The 25,506-nt window shown below is 36.9% G+C and overlaps 1 protein-coding gene across 1 annotated transcript in view; it reads left to right on the top strand.

Annotated features, from left to right (window-relative positions):
* PKHD1L1 (PKHD1 like 1) overlaps positions 1 to 25,506 on the top strand; it is a 151,353-nt gene that overhangs the window by 111,436 nt on the left and 14,411 nt on the right. Inside the window, exons 60-72 of the mRNA XM_045896035.3 lie at positions 2,723 to 2,826; positions 3,956 to 4,085; positions 4,839 to 4,960; positions 6,958 to 7,048; positions 10,176 to 10,324; positions 10,407 to 10,529; positions 11,081 to 11,192; positions 11,273 to 11,389; positions 14,452 to 14,617; positions 17,327 to 17,559; positions 17,745 to 17,912; positions 21,210 to 21,367; positions 23,445 to 23,580. Of these exons, the coding sequence (XP_045751991.1) occupies positions 2,723 to 2,826; positions 3,956 to 4,085; positions 4,839 to 4,960; positions 6,958 to 7,048; positions 10,176 to 10,324; positions 10,407 to 10,529; positions 11,081 to 11,192; positions 11,273 to 11,389; positions 14,452 to 14,617; positions 17,327 to 17,559; positions 17,745 to 17,912; positions 21,210 to 21,367; positions 23,445 to 23,580 (1,809 nt within the window). The remainder of the gene's footprint in view (positions 1 to 2,722; positions 2,827 to 3,955; positions 4,086 to 4,838; positions 4,961 to 6,957; positions 7,049 to 10,175; positions 10,325 to 10,406; positions 10,530 to 11,080; positions 11,193 to 11,272; positions 11,390 to 14,451; positions 14,618 to 17,326; positions 17,560 to 17,744; positions 17,913 to 21,209; positions 21,368 to 23,444; positions 23,581 to 25,506) is intronic.

Genomic DNA, 25,506 nt, shown 5'->3' with positions numbered 1-25,506 from the left:
GTTTCCATATCTTGGGTATTGTGAATGAAGCAATCACATATTATTTCATCTAAAAATATTTCAGTATGTAACTTTAAAAGACTTCTTTAAAAATATCAAGAAGTATCAGACATAAAAATGTTAATAATATTTCCTTATCATCAAGTGATTATTCACATTCCCCCAGTTCATTCTTTCTCCTTCCTTCCTACCCTCCTTCCGTCTTTCCTTCCCATCGCTTGTATTCTTTTTGTTCAAATCAAGATCAAAATAAGACCGTGCTGCAATTTGTTGTGAATCTCAAATCTCTGATTCATTTATCTCCCCTTATAGTTTATTTAGAAAAGAAGCTAGATCATCTCTTCTATAGTATTTCCAACAGTCTGGAATTTAGTGGCTCATCCTTAGAGTGTAAGCCTGTCTCCTTTGTATTTTCTATCATAGGTAGTGTAGAACTAAAAAATTGATCATAATCAAACTCCATTTTTAGGCAAGACTTCTTCATAGTTGATGGTATATTTTTCCATTAGTAGACACAATGTTTGATTATGTCTCCGTTTGTGAAGTTAGCAGCCATTAATGATCATTGCCTGGATCTATTAAATTATGGAGGTTTAAAATGGTGATATTTTAATTCTACAATTCCCACCTAATTTATAATCTAGAATATTTCTGTAAAGAGAAGCTTCCCCAGTCAACTATTTGATTACCCTGAGAAATATTTTATATAGGAAATGTAGGGAAAATGCTTGATTCTTTCCTATTATTAGCTAGTTTTTGAAATAGTGAGTTGATTCCCAGTCATTCTCCAAAAGTGACAGGCATTTTTTTTGTTGTTGTTGTTATTAGCGTCATTATAAGCTCTATGGATTTAAACATACTGTATGGTCTAATCCATATATGGATTGTGATTGTTAATCTTATTGATACTGGAAATGCCCAATTGCCATTCACAAATGAAAATGCCCCACCACTGACCTTCAATTTTCATGTTGATGCCTCTGTCCTTTTAAGTTTCATTAGCTTCTTCACTTTCTGATATGACAAACACATGTTTTTTTGTTTTTTTGTTTTGTTTTTCTGAGCCTGGAAATAAGTCATCCCTCCAAGTAATGCTGGTTCTTTTTATTGGAAACTGATGTTTGGATCCCACAATCTGGGTACCAGAGGCCAGTCGTTTATTCTTGACTTGAATGTTTTAGCAGGTCCTTGTTCATAATTCTGCCTATTGCATTTTGCAACAGCTCTATTTTCAGAAAACCTTTATATTGAGCAAGCAGCCGTCTCACTATAGCTTCTACCTATTGGTCATAATTTGTCAACAGGAGCTTAACTAATGATGATAACAGTAATGATGATCCTGATATTCCAGGCACTATACCAAGCATTTAACACATATTATCTCATTTAATCTTCATAGTGCTCTGCATTTTAAAGATAGATAAATAGATTATTAGACGAATCAAATTGCTCTGACCTTGGATACTAATCCACACCTTGGAGACTAATCCACTTCAAATCCCATGATGGACTTGTTCCCATGACAACCTTTCCTTGCTTCTGTAAATTGTTTTGTGATGTTAGTAAACATCTATGGCTTTTGTAGGCCAGATGGTCTGTAGTAACTATTTTTTCTCTGTATGATATTATTATTATATTTTCCACCGTATATCCAATTGCTGGCTCATGGATTCTGAGACAGGCTTTTCCCTTCTAATACAAAGCAACTCTTCTCTAATGCATTTTATTAAATATCAGTTTTTGAAACAAGGAATACCCCCTGCTGTTTTTTACCAGCCATGAATCTCTGTGCCTCCATTTTCTTATATCAAATATAAGAATAGTAAAATTTCCTAACTCACAGGACGTTGTATGAGAATTAAACCACAAATTGCCTTTTAAGCACTTAGTGCAGCACTTGGCACAGAGTACTCTCCCATGGATTGCTGTTGCTATTATTACTAATCTGTGAAATTGCTTCTTGTCACCTCAGTGGTACTTATGACACACTGATGAGCAGATACTTGGTAATGCATATTCTGGAAAGGATTATGTAAAGATAATGCCCTTCAAATCTCTTTAGATCGTCAAAACTGAACTGTCAGGTAGATTATATCTTGTGCTTTATGTCATGCGTTCTCAACAGGAAGAATATCACTACCAAGGGGATGAAAACTTATTCTTGCAGGACAAAAAATGTAATTTTTAAAAAGATTTATTTATTTGAGAGAGAGCGTGAGTGAGAGAGAGAGAGAGAAAGTGCGAGCGCACATGTGCATGAGAAGGGGGAGGGGCAGAGAGAGAGGGAGAAGCAGACTCCCTGTTGAGCCAAGAGCCCGAAGCAGGCTCCATCCCAGGACCTGAGCCGAAGGCAGATGCTCAACCAACTGAGCCAGCCAGGTGCCCCAGGACAGGAAAATTTAGATGAGCAATAGTTTGTGGCCCTCCAAAGAGGCACTGTACATTAACAGATATATAGTATATCTGAGGTATTAAATTCCATGGGGAGGGGAGGCTATTAGGAAAGAAAAAGTCTAAAAAGGCTCTCGTGGGGGGCAGTGAAAAAAAATTCAGAAACACTGCCTGATTTGGATTAAAGGAGCAAAGAAAAATGAATGAGATTTCCGTGAAAAAGTTGAAAGCAAATTTGCAATTTGGAAAATTACAACTCGTGTAGCTTTTCAAAAATTTTTATTCTGTTTCAAGAAAAAAATATTTTCACTCTTCCTTCCTGCCCTGCCAGGAAATGCAAGGATAAGTAACGTGGAATTTTATCACAGTGGTCAAGAAGGCTTCAGGGATAGCACGGATCCAAGATACGCCGTAACATTTCTTAACTTAGGACAGGTTTGTACTTCAATTTTCGCATATATTCAAAATAAAGTATTTTTATTTTTATTTATTTTTTTTAAAAATATTTTATTTATTTGACAGAGAGAGACACAGCGAGAGAGGGAACACAAGCAGGGGGAGTGGGAGAGGGAGAAGCAGGCTTCCTGCAGAGCAGGGAGCCCGATGTGGGGCTCAATCCCAGGACCCTGGGACCACGACCCGAGCCAAAGGCAGACGCTTAACGACTGAGCCACCCAGGCACCCCTGATTTTATTTTATTTAAGTTTACTAAAAAGTCATATCTTAGAATTGCTAAGGTGATGATCTAATATAACTTTCTTAGATACATTTTCCATCAACTTTTTTAGACTCATAGCAGCATCTGATTTACCCATTTCACACATTTTTTTTTAAGTCAGTAAAAAAAACAGGCAAACAAAAAGGAGCACAGAAGTGAAAAGAATTAAAGATCTATGATATTATTTCATAACTCCACTTTATTTTGCAGTGATCAAAACTATTTACAAATAGTTTCTATTGAACAAAGTGAGTTGCTTGCATTTCTCAAATGAAAAGCATGTCTGTATATCCATGCTTCTGTCAAAAGTGGGAAAAGAGATGTGCTTAGAAGGCTGGTGATTGAAGAACAAATAAGAGAGAACATATTTTTTATGAAAATAAAAAATAATCTTGTAGGTTTGAGGTTGGCTTACTTACTCGTTGCTTACTTACTTACTCGTTGGCTGGTTCCTACAGACCTTTGAATTGTAACCCCCTGCCTAGAGTATCAACTTTTGTAATTAAAAAAAGTCCCTGCTTATCGTATAATAAAGTATTCTGAAAAATAATTTTTAGCTCCATAGTGTTTTATAGGTAATGATAGAAATAAAAATGCATAGAAAAGTACTTCAGAATTTTTTATCTGCATTTAAATCTGCATTTTGCTTTATTTAATCATAAATTGAAGATATGGAAATTTCCCAGGATTAAAAGATCTACAGGGAAATCATCTTCTTTGATGGAATGTGAATTGAGTATTTTATTTATCAAGATTTGTTTCCTGAAAATCACCTACTTCAAATTTTTTCTTTAAATGTATTTTAATTTTATTTTAAAACGTTCACTGAATCCTGATGTTTTATAGATTCAAGAACATGGCTCATCCTATATTCGAGGCTGTGCCTTTCACAATGGCTTTTCCCCAGCAATTGGTGTGTTTGGGACAGATGGATTGGACATAGATGACAACGTCATTCACTTTACAGTGGGGGAAGGTAGTATGATAATCTTTTTGTCCAAATAATATGCTTTCTGAGACAATCTTATCTGAAAACACTCGAGCCATGCCGTCCAATTGATCTTTTTCAGAGAATGGAAATGGCCTCTATCTGTGCTAGTATGGTAATTACTAAACCACATGCAGCCAACGAATACTTAAAATGTTGCTACTATGATTGAAGAACTGGATTTTTCATTTTAATTGTACTTAATTTACGTTTAAGTAGTTACACGTGGCTATGGCTATCATATCGGACAGTACAACTCTAGAAGAGTTATTTACCAGACCATGATCTTGTGTGAATTATCTAATCATCAATAGTTTAAATTACTATGACTTTTTTACTATGACATTTAAAATGCTCCTTACCTATCAGTCAAAAAGATTACTCACAAATAAATGTTACTATTTTATAAAAATTGGGCTTGATTTTAGGAGGTAATCCTTTCTTGAATATCTGTATGAAGCATAAAACAAACTCATTTAATGTATACAGAATTGGTGTTTGTTAAAATCTGAGGTGGATCCTCATATGTGGAACCCACATATTTAACAGGCACCCCAGAAGAGTCTAAAGCAGTTAGATTATTAAAGAGGTAGAGTTCAAAGGGCATACTCTAAAATTTAAGAGATTGATTAGTCAAGCTCGAACTAGAAAAACTAATTTCATGGAAACGTGAAAGACATTCCCCATAGTACTCATTACAAATCTGTATGTATTTGGGGGGATTTTATTCATTTTTTGCAGGTATAAGAATATGGGGGGATGCCAACAGAGTTCGAGGAAACTTGGTTGCACTTTCAGTTTGGCCAGGAACCTACCAAAACAGAAAAGATTTAAGTTCAACTCTCTGGCATGCAGCAATTGAGGTAGGGTGATTTATAATTATATAAAATAATGACATAACTTTACAAGAGTATCCTAAATTATGATTTGTAATTTCTTTACAGATTATATACCACAGATTATAAATTCTGTAGAAACTGTCTTAAAATATTATTGAAAACTGTTTTCTCCTTAGATAAAGATTGATGAATTAATAAAATGAGCTAATGAAAGGAGTAAATAAATTTTCTTGAGAGATGTGAGCTCCCACAGCCATTGAATTTTTCTTTGTGTTGATGTCCAGTGGTTTAAATAATTCTCTTACTTCCTTGCTTCTCAGGCATTAATTATCACTTCCAAGTCCTGGTACAGGGTCTTCTGCTGCTCATTGACTGAGTGCCTTGCACATATTACTACTTAACTCTGAATTTAGTTTCCTTCATCATACGGAAAATTAGAATTGATAGACTACAGAATCTCTAAAGTTCCTTTCTCATCTAAAATTCTTATGATTATGTGAGGTTATTTATTCTTATCTAGTATTACTAATTGGACCCTTCTTGGTCCCCATGAAGTTTCTTCAATCACTGTAGGCCATCAGGTGTAGGATGAGATTGCAGGCAAGCAAACAGAAAGTACAGAAAAAAGGTTGAGGACACATGGCTCCATCTTGTTTTTTTTCTACTTCCTATGCCATAAGAGCCAAAAGAAATTTAAAAAATAGCTCTTTGGGAAGATGGGATAAGGAGTGAGGTTTGTTTTTGTGCAACTAGTAATAATCACCTTAAGTAAAACCTGAAGGCCTGGAACTTGGTATACATTTATGAGAATGTTCTCTTTTCATCCTATTTATAGATGTGAGAATATAATCCAATGTCAATTCCAAATCTTTAAAGTTTTCTGTATCTTTTGAAAGAAAAGGAACTGACTTTACTTTTATGAATTTCATTTAACTCTGTTCTCTTATCATAATATATCAAAATAAAGGTGCTTACCCTCAGAGCTACTCTCCACCCAGGATCCCACACACAGGCCATCTTTAAATTTCCTGCAGAGGGAGGGGCTTGCCAAAAAGTGTAGTAGCAATTTCAACCCCAGCAGGGTGGTGCTGGGATGCACGTGGCCCTGCACAAGGAGCAGGAACCAGTCAGGCCCCAGTTTCAGAAACATCTCTTCCTTTGTCCTGTGGGGGTCAATAAATGTAATAAATTATCTCTCAGTCTGTGAGCAAATAACATGTCCAGAAAATACAAATAATGTCCAGCCTCACTTGTCACCTAGGAGAGGCAAATTAAGGTTAATCTGGATGTTACTTAGTGAAGAACATGTTAAATTTTTAAAGAATGGTAAAATAAAATGCTGGCAAGGTTGCTGTAAATAAATAAATAAATAAATAAATAAATAAATAAATAAATGTGCTTAATACTTTAAATAGTTGAGATTTTGACTGTTTTGCTGACACCAGAGGCAAGAATTAAATCTTCTTTGCTCTATACTTTTCATTTTTTTGCCCCCTTGACTGGGCTCGTAAAGTAAAATTGTTTAGTAACTACCTAACACTTGTGTTCAACCTGTTTTTAATATAGCAGATTTTATTTAAACTAGTAAGTGCTTCTACTGAGTCTTATGATCCACTATAATTGCCTTAGTTTTCTCTTAATAAATCAAAGTGGTAATGTAATATAACCAAAGAATGATAAAATCCTACTAACCTTGCTCTAATATTGGAATTTGGTCTATGGCTTATAATTTTGAATGAAACCCAGGGGATTTTGTGACTGAAGTAAAAAAAAAATCTCTTTAATGCTGTTTTCTAATGAAATCTAAGGCATAGAGTGTCTAGTGATGATTTTACACCAAGAACTTAAGGTAATTTCAATACTTCATTTGTAATGTAAATGTGAATGGGTTGAATAATGAAATTAATTTTTCCTCCTACAGGGTAGTCATAATTAGTTTTCCTATATGTGTCGCAGACTTGCTCTCCCTGTACCGTTGTGTAAGAGCCTGACCCATAGCCTTTCCCTTCTCACTGTACTAGATAAACAGAGGGACCAATACAGTCTTACAAAATAACGTCGTGGCTGGATTTGGAAGGGTGGGATACCGCATTGATGGTGAACCTTGCTCAAGTAAGTCTTTCGGCACAGAGTCACTAAAACTAAGAAATACCTTGTCCAAATTTGTTAGAAATAATTATGGTTTGTTAGTTCAATATGTAATATCTCCTCCTCCAGGGTACTGAAAGAACTCAACAAGCATTGAGTCTATGAAAAAAAAATGAATAGGCTTTTTTAAAAAAGATTTTATTTATTAAAAAAATAAAGAATTTATTTATTTATTTATTTATTTATTTATTTGAGAGGTGGGGAAGAGCACAAGTGGGGCGGGAGAAGGGGGTGGTAGGGGGAGGGGCAGAAGGAGAAGCAGACTCCCCACTGAGCCAGGACTTGGGATCATGACCTGAGCTGAAGGCAGACGTTTAACCGACTGAGCCACCCAGGTGCCCCTGAATAGGCTTTTAAAGATAATTTTACATGCTTATGATCCAAAAACTCTAGCAGCCACTTCAGTTCTTGATGCAGCTGGTGTTGGAACAGTGAGTACCTCATCCCACTACCACTTTCATAAAAGCAACACTTTAGAGATACATGTTTACAGGGATATGACACTGTTGCATGTTTCCTCTTGACAGGAATAAATGCTCACTATTTGTGCATTTAAACTTGCAAGCATGGAATAAGCCAAAGGACATGAACAGATAGTTCTCAGCTATATTTCTATTAGAGGAGTAAAACTCAAAAGTTAACTGAACAACTACTCTTTTGGCAAGTCTAGGGAAACTAGAACGTTGTGTAATGTTCTGGCTGATTGAATGACAAAACAATATAACCCCTACAGAGCGGAACGGGGCAATAGCTGCCAAAATTATAGGAGCATTTGCTTTTGCCTTAACATTTCCACTTCTGGCAATCTAAGTAATATTTGCCTCTGTAACACTTACAAAATGATTTGTGAACAAGGTGACTCATCACAACATTGTGTGTGCTAGCAGGAAACTGCAAGCTGCCTTGTGTCCAGTACAGTGGACTAGTTATATAAAGCCAGATATTGGAACACTAGGCACCTCTCAAAATGAGGGAAGAAGATACATATCGATGTATTGATATGGAGAAAGAAATTTGCAGGATATTCTTAAGTGATAAATGGAGATTGCAGAATATATATATATAAAACAATATACAACTATATATAACTCTATATACAACTCTCTCTATATATATACTGTTTTGTTTATCGTATGTTTTGTGGAAGAAAGGAAAGAAAATAGGAGTATATATGGTTATTTGTGTTTACATAAAGCGACACAAAGTATAAAAGCAAAAAAACCAAAACAGGTGAGTAGTAACAGGGTGACTGGTGACTTAATATTGTATAACTTTTTATAACCTCTTGGTTTTCCAACTAGGTAAATGAATTATCGGATCAAAATAAAATGAGTAATAGAGCTGCAGACTTTACCTCTTGAGAAACTCAGAGGAAATGGGGTTTTCTCTGAAAACTTTATATCCCTTGTACAGCTGATTTTTTTTTATCTCAGTGTAGTTATTTTTAAGATTCTTTGAATCAGCATTTTGTAAATCAGCATTTTTCTGGAAACTCAAAAATTATTGGGCTTAAGCTAATTTTATTCTTGTGTAAATACATTTTGAAGGAATAAAACAACTGCCAACAAATTTAACTGATTCCTTGATATATACTGTTATTAAATATTTTAGTTCTCAGCAGTTTAAAAGTTTTCTTTGACTAAAATTTTAAAATATGTCATTTTTCTGCAACTTCTTTGAAGTGTTGTCCTGGATTTTTTCAAGTCAAAATATGATCCGTGAATATGAATATTTACTAATATGTATATTTCACTGACTATATTGATATTCCTAAATAATTGAGAGTGTTTACAAGGAAGTTTGGGATTAAGAGAAATTGAAATAAGAGACATCACTGAGGAAATGAGGGTTTAAGTTCCTGGAACGGGGACACCAGCCTATCTAGTGAACCTCCCAGGCAAGTGAGAGACTGGGAGCCGGAGGCTGGGAGGCTGGGAAGGGAACCATGACTCACACTGGGTCCCAGGGGCAACACTATATGGAACCAAGGGAGAGACATGTGAACAGCTTCTTATGGAGAAAACAAAACAGAATCCAGGCAGTTGACAAGTAAAATTTCAACCCCAAAGTATTAGGAAGAAAGGAAAATCAATAGAGGATAGGAGGAATTCAGATACCAGGAGACTTGGTCAAGAGAGCTGGTACTAAGTAACCTGTAGGGGGTGATGCTGCTCTTTATAGAGAAGCCTCCAATATGTGCATGGTTAGGAGGGAATTATTAAGATTGCTGATCTGTTTTGTACGTAAGTAAAGTTTCATAAAAAATCTACTTCAGGTTTCCTATATATTAATAATGAGTATAGCTTCCGTTTATTGAGGCACTTTATGTGGGTTATTTCATTTCATTCTGAGACTACTCTAAATTAGGTATTAAAACTTTTTATATTTGAGGAAACTGAGGTCTTAAAGGTTAAACAATGTTCCAAGGTCATACGTACATCAATTCAACAGATAGTTAAATGAACACCTATCTCTGCATGACCTTCTAGGCCCTAGGAATATGGTGGTGAATGAGATAAACACCGTGTCCTCTCTCATGAAGCTTACATTTCTAATAGGAGAGAGGAGATGGATAATTCATGAATAAGTAATAATAAAATTTCAAGTGAAAATAATGTTAGTGGCCTTGTGAAGGAACTGAGGTGCTACTTTGAATCAGGTAGTCAGAGAAGGCCTTGTAAGGGGGTGACACCTAACTTGAAAATGAGATGACCGGGAGGCACCAACAACAAAAAGGTGTGCAGGGGAAGCATTTTATAAACAGCAAGCGGTATCATTGTGTTTCAGGGTTAGCCTTCTTTGAATCCAAACACCATGCACTTTCTCATGAAATTCGTGTTTAATGAGAGATAGTAAGTTAAATGTGCTAACAACTAAACCAAACTTTTGCAGTCATACTAATGGTGAAGGGACAAATTAGGTAAGATTAAATCCTGAGTAGAGTAAGCCATAACAATATTTAATTTTCATGTTAAAATTTACATAAGATTTATACATTTAATTTAAAAAATTTTAACTTTATCATACTTCTTATAAAGCTCTAGGACATGACTTACAATGTTAATTCTCTGTTTTCATATTTCTTTACAAGGTCAGTCTAATCCCATGGAAAAGTGGTTTGACAATGAAGCCCATGGAGGTTTGTATGGTATTTATATGAACCAAGATGGCCTTCCTGGGTGTTCTCTTATACAGGGATTTACCATTTGGACATGCTGGGATTATGGAATTTATTTTCAGGTAAATGTGATCCAGGGTGGTGATTATTTATCTTGTTTTATGATTGTATTTTTTACTATGTAAACTACAAGTTGTTTTACAGACCACAGAGAGTGTGCATATCTATAATGTGACTCTGGTTGACAATGGGATGGCCATTTCTTCAATGATTTACATGCCAGCTGCTGTATCTCACAAAATTTCCAGTAAAACAGTGCAGATTAAGGTAAGAAATGAATACAGCCAAAATAAGGAGAAAGGGTAAAATTACTGAAGTTCCGATAAGAATGATCTCCTTGACCTCTAAGCCCAGCAAGTCGAAACCTCCTTGTCTTTGTTCTCATTGTCTTCCTCCAGGAAGTGCTCTATCTTTCCCTCTCCTCCCTGCTCCCCTCACATCTTCTTGCGTACCACCTGCTAATCTTGCCACAGTTAGTGAAATTTTCCTTCCCTCTATGACATCTTTCCTGAACTAGCTTAGATGGTATTGATACTCTCTCCTCTTTTTGTTCTTGCTCTTCCCTGGGCATATTTCTATCACAGAAACGTAACATGTCATTATAATAATTTACCCACCTGTCTTTCCCTTCCCAGTTTGACTGTCATTCCACTCAGGGCATAAAGTCATATCCTTTTCATCTTGGCTTTTTGAATGATCCCTTCCTCAAACTTCAAGGTTGTGTTTTGCTATGGTGGAATTCAGTATTATCCATTATCATATTTTTCCTGAGGAAAAGCTATTATTTAAGCTGTACTGTTTGAATTTTTTTTAAATAGAGTGCATTAATTGTTGGAAGTAGCCCTGGATTTAATTGCTCTGATGTCCTAACTAATGATGATCCCAATATTGAACTTTCTGCCGCCCATCGGAGTGCTAGACCTCCATCAGGTGAGAATTTTAGAAGTTCAGTTTTGGTGTTCATGTGGGTGCATATTTGAATCTTATTAACTTTCTTTCTTTCATAAAAGGTGGGAGAAGTGGGATTTGCTGGCCTACCTTTGCTTCAGCACATAACATGGCACCCCGGAAGCCCCATGCAGGGCTCATGAGCTACAATGCCATTAGTGGCCTTCTGGATATCTCAGGCAAGTTTAAACATAGTCTTGACAAATCTACTCCATTAAGTTCTATAAAGAATATGTAGAATATGTCTAATAATGTTTCACTATTAGTAAAAATAATGATTTAAATGAATCTGTATATGAATCTGCTCAGTGTGAGAAGCCAGGAAATTAGACATCAGTCAATTTCAAGAATGGTTCCCTGGCAAAATTTGTATATGTTAAAGAAGTGACATTTAATTTTTCCTTCTAAAACAACAGAGGAAACACTGATATAGTGAGTGATTTAATGTTCATTTCTATAAATTGTAAAAACCCTTTTATATAAGTAGGGTTATATATTATTATCTCTTTTTACAACTGAAGAAATTTAAACTCATATAACCTAAGAGCTTAGTAACATCTATTGGCTCTATCATCCTGTTCATTTATTTCTTTAGTGCTTCTTCCATAGTTGATACACTTTGGTGATCACTAACATGCCCTCTGTGCTTACTCCCAGAGACCCATGCACATGCTTTTCCCTCAGGCTTCATTTTACCCAGTCATCCAGTCTTGTTCCTTCCAGGCCCCTGACTAATTAGCTAAGTCATTTTTTATGTTTATCCTTACCTCACGCCACTTCTCTCTTCACACAAAGTGGGTCACCCTGGGTACTACCCAAATTTCTATCCCATAGTAGAATCTGCCCATGCCACACTCTTTCAAGGCCATCCCCAGGTGGGGCTGAAATGCACTGGCCTTATATAATAGACTCATTCCAATATTTCATTTTTCAGAGACTTTTGACCCCTTCTCCTACAGTTTGCCGTTTCTTATCATCCACTTCATTTAAAGTGGAACATGACATTTTCCAAACTTAGAAAAGCCATGACAGCAGCATGGGAGAATACCCCAATCCATAGTGACACTCTCCCTTATCTAGCTTTATATTCTTTCCCCCTTGATCTAACATCATCACAATTTACTCTCAGATATATATACTCCTGATTCCTGCCAGTACATGTTACTCAGTTCCTGCAGTTCCTTTGGTCTATAATTCCTCTCATCCCATAGCAGGCTTAGCACTGCCACAGTCAGACCATGTTGAGACTTGACCAGACTTACTGCTCTGTTTGCCAGAAGGGGAGATGGGGACAGGACCTGAGAAAGGCAAGATTTGCCTTTTCTTCTGAGGTCTTGTCATGATTTCAGCAAATGGGGCAGGGAGCTATCCTCTAATAAGGGAAAAGCAGACCACTTATACAGATCTGGAACATTCAAGGGGAACCCAGGGTTTCAAGGCTCAAGTTCATCTTCCTTATATTCCCATCCTAACTCAGAGTTCCATTTCTTTTCTATTAGAGCCCTGTCTTTGATGTAGGAGACTTGCCAGGGCTAAGAATTCAACCTTCTATGAATGCTGTGCTGGTTTTGTGATCAGATCCTGAGGTTTGCCTTGAATTTGTGATTGATTACCACAGCTTACAGTTTTTTTCTTCAAAGCACCAGTGATGGTCAACAGTCACCTACTTCTCGTTTCCTTGTAACCACTGTTTCCCCTTTACCACTCCAATGCCAAAGTTACTGTATAAGCCAGAGCATTTCCTTCCACCTAGATATTATCCCAGTTCACCACGAGTGAAATCTTAACAGTTGCACTGTTAGAGCATTCTAGGGACTATCAGTACTCCACCTGCCACCAGTAAGGGCATCCTCTTTCCCATCCAGACAGCAAGTGAGCTAAATTCATTATTGCATCACTACAGTGTGTATCCTAGGACCACTTTGGTACTCACTGTCTAAATCAGGTGTTCTAAAAGTAAAGCCAGAGATGGGATTCTTGTGCAAGTGGTTTATTAAAGGTGTGTTTTCACAAGAAAGGGAGTGAGGGAAGTAGGATAGGGCAGAGCTAAGCAAGGATATGGTCTCAGCTGGAGTCTAGCTCCTTCTTGATACCTTAGGGGGCTGTGTAGTTTAATTTCCCCCTCTTGAGGCAAGGGGACCTTCTGTATCAGTTGCCAATTAGACATGATAGCCCTTTGGTGGTGGTATTAAGGAGTGCATAATCTCTTAGGAGAGGGAGTTGTCATCTGGTCAAGGGCAATTCTCTGGAGAAAGGGGCAGGTGTGAGTAGTTGGCAGCTAATACTTATAGGAGCTGAGGACAAGTGCACTGGGCCAGTAAAGCAGATTTGTACAGGTTACAAACAGTGTCTGCTACTATGGTATTTTATTAGTATTCATCTACAAGCTCATATTCATGTATATACAATATCATCTTAGGAAAAAATATCATCAGGAAGAATAGTAGTAGTACATAACTGATTTAAGAATTTTGGAGTTACCTTTTCCTTTTTTTCTATTTTTGAGCTATTGGATTTTAAGCACAATGGAAATTAAGTTTGAATTCAATAAACTTTATCTTCTGGTCATACAATATATGCAATAAGGCCAAAAGAACCATGTTTCAAATAGTCTTTGCTGTGTAACAAAATACCTCCAAAATTTAGAGTCTTTAAACAACCATTTATTAGCTCATGATTCTGTGGATTGACAATTTGGGCTTTGTTCATTTGGATAGTTCTTCTGCTGGTCTCACCTGGGATTATTCCTTAGGCTGCCCACAGTTTACAGGATGGATAGGGGCTAGTTGGTCTAGGTAATCTCACTTCCATGTCTGGTGGTTGGTACTTGCCAATCGTTGGGTTGGCCATTAGCTGGAGTAATGGGGGTGATTGGGCCATATGTCTCCTAAGGTTATTCACATGCTAGAAGTCACAGAATTCCCCAAAAGCACCAAAAGAGAGTGAGCCCTAATATGCAAGCACTTTTCAGATCTACTTATATCACAATTGCTCTTGTCCCATTGGTCAAAGCCAATCACATAACTAAGCTCAGAGAAAATATGAGAAGACTATTCAATGGTATTAATATAGGGAGGCAACAATCTAACACAAATAGTGGTGGACTATCTACCACATAAGCTAAGAGCTCCATGTTCAGAGTGGTGTTATATGATGTGTTTGCTGGAATATACATGAAATGAAACTGATTTTATCACTTTCTCCTTAGAAAATAATTATTTTTTTGTTATTTATGTTTTAGGTTCAACATTTGTTGGATTTAAGAATGTTTGTTCAGGTGAAACTAATGTGATATTCATTACTAACCCTTTAAATGAAGACTTACAGCATCCAATCCATGTGAAGAACATACAGCTGGTTGATACTACTGAACAATCAAAAATATTCATACATAGACCTGATATAAGGTACAATGTATCAAAGTCCGTTTTTTTCTTTCCTGTATTTATAGCTTTCCATTGTCTTTTTTTCCCTGCCATAGATCTGAGAAAGTTGTTATATTAAAGTAACTATTAATTTCTATAAAATTGTAATCAGGATCATGAAAATTAAGAATATTTAATGCATTTGTGTTTTCAGTTAAACTGAAGAAGCTAGTCTTTAATATGTATATTTTCTCATACCTTTTTTTCCATGCATCCCATCATAAAAGAAAAGAGACCAAGTTAGAAGTGTGTTGTACATTAGTATCTCTCCACTAATGGTCTTTAGCAATGAGAGACATCTCTATCATTTCTGCCCTTTGCCTTACTTCTTTTGTTTCCAGTTGCTTTCCAAATATCTTACATGTTCACCCCAAAATGCACTTTGAAATTTAACATCAATCATTATAATCACTGTGACTGAGAAGATGCAGAAACGCAGAAGAGTGACTTTTCAATCACAAAAGTCAGTTGGAGTCAGAATATTTATAGAAACTGAGCCACTTAGACCCTAAATCTTAAAAGAAGATAGTCAGTAACTGCTACACTTTTCTAAGAGAAGCAGACCAGGAATTCAGATGTAAGACAAGATTGGAGGAAAGAAATTTTTTATGAGAGATCTTTGACCATTGTCAGCATAGGAAGAAGACAAGGAATAATGCTGTCTCATTAGATAGACATCTCTTCAGACAAATGCAGTGTTTCATAAATAGTTTCACTTCATCTGATTTTGTTTTGGTGACAACTGCACATCTCATCTAGGAATTACTGAACTGCAGTAATTTGGGGCTCAATAGAGCCTGTCCTCACTAGAATATTATTAGCTTCTGTTTAATTATCATTGAATCTTTCAGATGTAATATATAATTTTAATACCTAGGTCATGAAGAAAATACTACTTTTTTGAGAGAGAGCACGCAAGCGGGAAGGGAGAGGGGCAGAGGGAGAGGGCAAGAGAGAATCTTAAGCAGGCCCCATGGTCAGCGCAGAGCCCCACGTGGGGCTCAATCTTACAGCCCTGAGAGCATGACCTGAGCCGAAATCAAGAGTTGGATGCTTAACCGACTGAGCTACCCAGGTGCCCCAGAAAATACCACATTTTAAAATATAATGTCTTTGGCTCTGTGCTTTTGTTAAGATGCTATTGGCATTTTCCCAGATCCCTTTTACAAGACAGTTCACCCAGTCCCCCAATGATGTAAATGTTGGCCAATAATAACCTACAGTTGCCCTCTTTTCCAGAAAATTGCTCTTAGCTGAACAGGAATAGCCTTGGGGTGCTAAAACCTTCCCTAACACCACCTCCTTTCAATCCATGCAAAATGACTGGTTTATACAGGAGTACAAAAAGCCAACCCCCTTGTCTCAAGGTGGGAGCAACCCCGGGTGCAATTGATGATCCAGAGGTACCCTTGGGATCAGAATGAAGCTAGTCCACAGACCATAGAAATCTTGTTTTCTTTCCTTAGCCCTATGTGGCTTCTCTCCTTCTTTTTTGAGAGAATTCCTTCAATAAATCACTTGAACAAAAATCTACATTTTAGGCTCTGTTTCTTTGTAACATGAAGTAAAGATAGAGCTCTAAGTCATAATATAAAAGTGCCACTGGGTACTCTACCTACAGACTTGCTCACAGTAGCATCTTCACATACTTGAACACAAAGAACCCATGAGCTACAGAAATATTTATTCAAGTCATCTCCAAAGCTATTATTGTACAGTAAAGGGCAACTTACCCCTTCATGTTTCTCTTACAGCAAAAAGGGAAAGAGATGTTAAACACTACCTAATAGTTCTGAGGTTTCCACTATTATTTTGTTGTTATAACTTCGGAATAAGTTATATTTCCCCATAGTATATATCATGACATAGTATAACTATACTGTATACTATGTAATGTGCAGTATATTGCAAATTAAGCATCTATTTTATTATTATTACCAGTTAACAATCAACACTCTAGGTAGCTCAAGATGAAGGTGGAATGCTATCTATGGTTGAACTACATGATAAGTATATAGTATTTCATCTCTTACAGTTTGGGTATTTACAGAATAGTTACTAAAATATGTAACATAGCAATAATAATCCAAGTATATCTGTTTGTATATACATAAACAAAATCTATATAATATTATACACATAATATGCAATTGATGATGACCTAAAAGCTTGAGATAAGGGGACTAAACTTTAAGTATTTAAATTATTTTATAGTAAGCATACAATACTTTTATAAATTTTAAAGACCCGTGAAAAAAAGAAGGGAGAGACTTCCAACACAGGGATTTTGTATGTCCGACACAACAGACTAACTGTTGGCCTGCTCAATGGGGCAATGTTGGTATACTGCGAGCAATGCACAAGGTTGAAATCTATCATTTAACAAAATATGGAATAACAAAATGGAACTCTAATTTTATATCTCACAGGTATAACTTGTCCTTTTGAAATGTTAATGAATTAATAATAATAATGTAACAAACCAACAGAATGGAAAATCAGACCTTATTTCAATACTAATTACATATGTGACTTGGTCCCATCTTTAATCCTTTCTGAAATGATAAGATTCAATCAATCAAAAAAACTTTGGATACTCTCTTACCAAACACTCAACTGAAATTCAGCTCTCTAGAAACAGGGGAAGGGTACTAAATATAAATATTCATGTGTTTTGCCTTTTCTCCACAGTAAGGTGAATCCAGCTGATTGCGTAGACATGGTTTGTGATGCCAAAAGGAAATCTTTTCTTAGAGATATGGACGGCTCTTTTCTGGGAAATTCTGGTTCAGTGATACCTCAAGCAGAATATGAGTGGAATGGAAATAGTCAATTTGGAATTGGAGACTACAGGATTCCTAAGGTGATGCTCACATTCCCAAATGGAAGTAGAATTCCTGTCACTGAGAAAGCACCTTACAAAGGTTAGTTGGATATTCTCCTGTCAGTCCTCAAGTTTGTGAAACAAAATATATCTTTTATTTTTAGTAATTGGGGTAATCAACCAATAACATATTTTCTACTTACTAATCTTACATAAAAGAAAAAGTACATGGATGTTTTTGGAGAGATTGCTTTTCCTTTCTAAGATGTATATACCTGTTTCTAGGAATTATTAGAGATTCAACCTGTAAATACATTCCACAATGGCAGAGCTATCAGTGTTTTGGGATGGAATATGCAATGATGGTTATTGAAAGCCTGGATTCTGACACAGAAACTCGAAGACTCTCACCAGTGGCTGTATTGAGCAATGGTTATGTTGATCTCATTAATGGTATGTGTTCAGTGTAAACAAGCTAGTAGTTACTCAAAGCATTTACTATTTATTACATGCATGGAGACGTCTCACAAATTATTTATCACATTAAACTAGCAAACATCAGGACTGCTTTTCCTTCTGTTTGTAAGAAAAGATCTATGTGCAGGAGGGCTGTTTAATGCTTCAGTAGATTCCCATATTAGAAAGCCAGGATAGTTATTCCAAATTGACCATTAGAAGAAGAAGAGGAGAGTTATTCCTTGACTGATTTTCATACCTATATTAATTAGGTGGCATAAATATTTTAAGGAAAAATTGGCCTGATTGTCTCCAAAAAGACAATTTGCCTTACATAAATTAAAACACAGATAATGTATTATTTGGAGTACTTGAGAAGGTATGTTCAGCCTACTCGGTTTTTATTTTCATGAATCCTTCTAAGACTTATTCTTGAATCAATGTGTTTTGGGGTTTGTTTGTTTTCATTCCTGATTCCTTTGACTGTCAAGAACATCTTGGCAAGCTTCAGAGTCTAGGCTCCTTACATTCTGGCCATGGGTGGTTCTAGTAGAGAGCAAAGGCAGTGGTCTCCATGAGAATTCAGATCAACTTAGGAGTCCAGGACTTTCTGAATAAATAAGATGAACTTCTAAGAGCTGCAGAAAATAGAGGGCAGGGACTTACTGTTTTACCCTGAAATAGTGTGGGGGGCTCAAAGGTAAGTCCCTAAGAAGGCTTAAGAGTTTTTCCAGTGCTAAAGGGTCATGTAACCTGGATCAGAAAGATTTCTGTGCCCAGGCAGTGTCAAAACATGGACTAAAATATCCTGAGATTCAACAAAATAGCCAGTACCTCACAAAAATATTCATTTTTTAAAATGTGTTAGCAGGGGTCAAAAACTAATGATGTAATGTATAGTGATTAACATAACATAATTTAAAAAATGGCAAAAAAAATTTAAAAAATAAAATAAAATGTGTTAGCAGGGAAATTAAAGAACATCCAAAGAAATGGCGATATGCAAAAAAAATGTTTTAAAGAGAATAGAATGAGCTAAATCAGGGGTGTCCCAAAATTACATGATTTCAAGTCTCTCCTCACTTCTGTTGCCTGCAACATGCAATTTGCCTGGTTTCTCTGGCCTGCAGTCAACCCAGTTTCAAGTGCTGCCTTTCAGATCTTACAAAGCAGAGAGCTTGTGGGAGAACTTTAGACCAGTCAGTGTGAATAATGGAGATGTTTTCAAATTGCTCTGTTTTATATGCTGGAGAAAGATTTTATTCTATTTATTTTTACATTTTTCTTTTCTGAAAAGCAATACAAGCTTTCCACTTACAATAGTGACATGACATTTCTCTTAAAAATAAATTTTTAGAGTGTTAATTTAAAGAAAAGTCTTAAGTAAACGATAGGATCGCAAAAATTATGAAGATGTTGAAAGAATCACTGAAGCATAAGATGCAACTGCATTAGATTGTGAAAAAAAATTCCTAATGTATGGGGCGCTTGGGTGGCTCAGTTGTTAAGCATTTGCCTTTGGCTCAGGTCATGGTCCCGGGGTCCTGGGATTGAGCCCCGCATCGAGCCCCGCATCTGGCTCGGGCTCCCTGCTCCGCGGAAAGCCTGCTTCTCCCTCTCCCCCGCCCCCCCCCCCCGCCCCCGTGTGTGTTCCTGCTCTTGCTGTGTCTCTCTCTGTCAAATAAATAAATAAAATCTTAAAAAAAAAAATTCCTAAGGTAAAAGTTATTGAATACCACTAAAGTTTCCTTTAAAATTTTAATACTCAATTTCATTTATTTTTAAAAACTGGCTTTGCTACTCTAAATTTTTCTTTTTTTTTTTTTTTAAAGATTTTATTTATTTATTTATTTAACAGAAATAGCGTAAGTAGGCAGAGCGGCAGACAGAGGCAGAGGGAGAAGCAGGCTCTCCGCTGAGCAGGGAGCCTGATGTGGGGCTCGATCCCAGGACCCTGGGATCATGACCCGAGCCGAAGGCAGTCGCTTAACCGACTGAGCCACCCAGGCACCCCTAAATTTTTCATTTTATATGTAGAAATTTCTTTCTGTTTTCAAAACGCACAAAGAAGGTTTATTTAAAAGTAGATTTTACATTTTGGATGCTAAGAGAAAGTTGATATTCTACTTGAGCTTCAGAAGTTTATGTTTATTTAAAATTTGATTGAAGTTCAGTTATAAATATTGGTAAGAATTCCAGGTAAGCCAGGAAATTAAGCAAAGCTAATGAATAAATACATCAAGAAAATGTATCATTCCATATCTCACTCAGTGTTTTATAATCCCAGCCACTTTAAAACTGAAGTGAAATAGAGAAATTTGCTACAACAGTCATGTTATGCCTGTTCTGGGGAAATGTCTGGATTCAGGTAGAAAAGCATCGACTGTCTTTGGCTTTTTAGAGGATTTATTGGAGTGTTATTTCTCTGATTGCTTCAGCTCGTTAATGATGTTGACCCTCCAGTGGTGCCTATAATCACAGTCTTAAACAAAAAGGTATTAAAATAACAATGGAGGAAGATTAAAGACTTCATAAAAAGCAAACTTAAGAGTTTGTTGAATTTACAAATTAACTGATGAAGAAATGAGTGAGCGAAAAAATTAATGAATCCATGGTTTAGCCATACAAATGTCCACATTTCCAAGTACAGGCTCTGTTTTTAAAAAATTAACTCTGTAACCTCGTATTTCTCACTAAAGAGTCTGAGAAAGTTGGCTCCCCACCTAAACTCAGATTTGATAGGTAGGAGAAAGGATCAAAGCATTTTCTTTCTTAGCATGGGGCCTGGGCTTAAATATGATTGTTGAAGTAGAGAATCATATAAACCTACTATTTCCTTCAAGGACCCTTCCAGTGCAAACTCAACACATTTACTTACCTTTTTTACCCTACACAGTATAAAAGTAAGGGCCGTAGGGAGGAGTTGCTTCCCTGCCTTCTTTTTAAGCTAAGGATATATGGGTGGATGGATAATGGATGCAAATGCTGAACTTGACCCTGCAATTTATTTTTTTTAATTTTATTTTTTTTATTATTATGTTATGTTAATCACCATACATTACATCATTAGTTTTTGATGTAGCGTTCCATGATTCACTGTTTGCGTATAACACCCAGTGCTCCATTCAATACGTTCCCTCTTTAATACCCATCACCAGGCTAACCCATCCCCCCACCCCCTCCCCTCTAGAACCCTCAGTTTGTGCAATTTATTTTTAATACAATTAGTCTTCAGACTTTGTGCTAAATAATAGTCATAATATGGAATGTGAACTTTCATATATGTGGCTTTAGGCCCACAGGATCATGGCTGGTGTGCTGGATACACATGCCAGAGAAGGCTGTCCCTGTTTCATAGCATTGTGGCGCTGAACAAATCTTATGAAATTTACTTCACTGGCACTAGTCCTCAGAATCTTCGACTGATGTTGCTTAATGTTGACCATAAAAAGGTAACACAAGATCGAAATAATTTCTTGAGCTATTGGTGTTGGTTATTGACATCTATTTCTATATGCTAAGGATTGATCTCCTCCCCTGTTCTCTTGAACATCGTCATGAGGATCATCAGAGTACGACTAAAAATACTGTTAGTCCAGAAAGTTTTCATCAGCCTGAGAACACATATGCATCCCAAACACCTTTCCCCCATCATGACAGTGAGGGCTATGATTTGTGTGATTGGCAGCAAACCTGAACTTTTATATAAACATAGTGCACATCCAGAATTGGTTACTGAAATTATATATTTATTTTTCCATGCTGCTATTTATATATTTCAGGAATACACCTTTGGAATTTACTTCAGAGATCACAGCACGTTATTTTAAATATCTTCAATAATATCAAATCTTTGCCATGAACTGAACTCAGCTGGGACAGTTAAGTTTATATATACTGTGTCAATGGGAAAAGAGTATGAGGTTAAACAATAGTCTCATAATTGAGTTTTTTTTTTTCCAAGAGTATGAGACTCGAAAGTCCCAGAGTATTATGAATGTGAAGAAAGGGTGTGGATAAGATGAAGCAGAGAGAACAGTAGCAAAGAGAGACTCCTGCCCCTTCTCAGGTGATAGCAATCTCAGCCTTTCAGTTGCTGGACATAAAACCTTGGACCCGTTCTTGATTCCTCTTTTTGGGTCATATCCCTCACCCAGTCCATCTGCAAATCCTGTTGGGTGTCCCTTCAAAATATTCAGAATCTGACCACTTCTTACCACCATCACTGCTACCATCCACTTGGAGCCAACATTATTTCTTCCCTGGAATAAGGCAGTTGGCTCCCAGCCCATCCCACTGCTCTGCTTCTGCCTGCTCTATTGTCTGTTCTCACCTCAGGAGCCACAGAGAGACCTTCCAAATCTAAGTCACACCAGGTCACTCCTTGCCCCAAACGCTGCAGTAATTTCCCCATTGGGCTTTGTACAAGAGCCAGAGTCCTCACATCCTTAGCTCTCTGACTTAGACTCCTCCAGCTACACCAGGCTCCTTGCTGTTCCAGACCACCCCCCACCTGTTACCACCTGGGCCTTTGTTCCAGATGTTGAGTCTGCCTGGAACATTCTACACTAGGTGGCTAACTGCCCCCCCCCATTCCTCCAACAGGCCTAGCCTGTTCACCCCACCTCAGTTGGCTCTCCCAATTATTCATACTCTGATCTACCTTTCCTTTTCTCCATAGCACTTACCACCTTCTAACATGCTTCATATTTTGCTTATTATTGCTACTATTTATTTGTCTCTCTCCTCACACTAGAATATGCCTCAAATAGAGCAGGGGCTTATGACAGCCCTAGAATAGGGCCTGGTTTAGATAGGCCCTCAATTTTTTAATGGAAGAGAATATTCTTAATTTTAAAAATAACTACAAAGTAATGTGACTGTTAATGTCCTGGGCCACTGAAGATAATCTCAAAAGAAGATTCCAAAACTGTGTATAGCTTATTAGATTCCTTATTAATTTCTCTCTGCCCTTGTAAAGGTTAGTCTCCTTCCTTACTTTATGATTATACCTGTAGCGTGAGATGTGAGGAGTATAAACATGGAAAATGAACAAAATTGAATCAGAGAGGGTAGCTATTTTGACTAATTTTTATCAGTCTTACTACCAAATTTGTCTCAGAGGTAAGCATTTTTTTTCAACATTAACTAATTTTGTGTGGTTGCATTATAGAGCACTGCTAAATTCCCTGTTTCCTCCTGCCCCTGGAGTTGAAAGCCTGTATTGGAACTTTGTTATCTTTTAAAAGAAATGTTTCTTTTAGAGATACTCCTTTAATAATTCTTTCTTACATTATGCTTTTCTACCAAGAATCATCAGTTAAGAGTTAAGTTATAACGTCTGTATGAATGGTTGAATGTAAGGCCATTTACAAATTTTAACTCAGTATTTATCATCAATCCATAAAACTTAGTTATACTATTTTACAGAAGGTATATATAGTTGAAGGACATTTTTAAGTGCCAAATTCTAAATATTCTGTTTCATTGTTCTCATAAGAAACAAAAATGTTGTTTATTTTTTAACAGGCTGTGGTGGTAGGAATTTTTTTTCCCACGCTTCAGCGTTTGGATGTCTATGTGAACAATGCATTGGTTTGCCCCAAAAATACAGTATGGAACCCTCAACAGAAATACTGTGAACCTAAAAGACATCTGTACACAGGTATTTCCTCAGAAAAATAAAGCATACACGTTACATATGGACTTAATTATGTATAAAATTATTTGGAATGTTTCGTTATTAATATTTTTAGTTCCTTAGCCATTGATGAGCACAAGAGAAGATATTGTTAGCCACGATCCACCAAATTCTGAGATGTGTTCATTTATGACATACGTGTCCTGAAAGATTATTCCTGATGGAACTCTTACGTACCTGCGCACATGCAGATGGAAGCTTTTGTGTATCATGCACATTCCTTTTCCCCCTGAGAACATTTACGTTCTACATGTAGTTCAGTTATTCCTATATACAGAGGAGATTTGGCTTAGAATTTTTACCCTATCTCTGCTTTACTTCTGTTTCATAGAGGTCAGAGCCAAAATTAATTGGCAGTTACCAGAAGTATTGCCAAGAAAGCTAGTATAACATCAACTGAACATAATGAAGTCAATATAACAAACTCTGGATTTAAATGAAATACATGGGGGGCGCCTGGGTGGCTCAGATGGTTAAGCGTCTGCCTTTGGCTCAGGTCATGATCCCAGGGTCCTGGGATCGAGTCCCGCATCAGGCTCCCTGCTAGGCGGGGAGCCTGCTTCTCTCCCTCTGCCTCTGCCTCTGCCTCTGCCTCTCTCTCTCTCTCTCTCTGACTTTCATGAATAAATAAAAAATAAATAAATAAATAAAAAATAAATGAAATACATGGAAAAGGCTAAACTCACCCATTTACCAATATTTGCAAGACCAGGATTTCTATCTGCTCATGGAAGTCCTTTTCTTAAACAGGGTACTAATAAGGCCAGCACATTCCATTCCACATGTGCTCTTATCATTTTTAGATGTGCCCCATAATCTAAGTTAACAACTATATGAATGTGTGCTGTAGGTCATGACACCAGCTAGACATGAGAGTATGAAGGGATAACCCACATCCATTACTGTCCATGGAGCCAGTCCTATCTCTACTAATAGTCTGTATAGCTACTGCTTCCAGAAATGTTACTATGTGCCAGGCACTGATTCTAAGTGCTTTGTATATCCTAACTCATTGTTACTATATTCTCATAATAACCCTAGGAGCAAGGCACAGATGAGTAAACTGAGACACAAGGAGGTGAATCAATTTGCTTCAGTCTGTGCCTTAGCTCTGAGAGCTGCCATAACAAAATACCATGAAGTGGGTGGCTTAAAAGCAGAAATTTATTTTCTGACAGTTCTGGAGGCTGGAAGTATGAGGTCAGGGTGCTAGTGGGGTCAGGTTCTGGTGAGAGCTCTCCTCCTGGCTTGCAGATGGCTGCCTTCTCACTGTTTCTTCGCATGGCAGAGAGAGCTACAGCAAGCGGTCGGTATCTCTTTTTATGAGAGCACTAATCCATCGTGAAGTCCCCACCCTCATCTAAGGCCAGTGACTTGTTGAAGGCCCCAGCTCTGAATACCCTTACATTGGGGGTCAGGGCTCTAACATGTGAATCTGGGGGAGGGGGGCACAGTTCAGTCCATGGTAATACACAGATGGTGAGGGCAGAACAAGGACTTGAACCCAGAGTCTAGCTCTAGAAGCCATGCACTTGATCATTATGCCATATTGCCTCCTTGTAAGCTACGAGAGTCCATGTTATCACTTTTTATATACAAATAACTACCCGTATTTACAGCTTAATTTTCATTCATTTTAATTCTTTTTAAAAACAACACTTTTGGTACCAAGTACTCTAACATTCAAATCGGCAAAATAGAAACTGTCTCAACAAACAGTATTTAATACAGGGAATTGGTTACGTAAGTGTTGAAGGGCTGAAAAACACTATTACTACCACCTTCTTATAAATATTTTTTCTGATACAGCATTGCTTTTAAATGAACATTTTGCTTTGACACTTTGAATGCAAAATTACTTCCCTGTATTATGAATCTATACATATTATT

This window comes from Mirounga angustirostris, unplaced genomic scaffold (genome assembly GCF_029215605.1).
Source record: "Mirounga angustirostris isolate CCGP_5_RB_7025 unplaced genomic scaffold, mMirAng1.0.hap1 SCAF_4, whole genome shotgun sequence".
Classification (NCBI taxonomy): Eukaryota; Metazoa; Chordata; class Mammalia; order Carnivora; family Phocidae; genus Mirounga; species Mirounga angustirostris.
The sequence above is the reverse complement of the archived record's forward strand: the minus strand, read 5'-3'. Positions and strand labels throughout refer to the sequence as shown.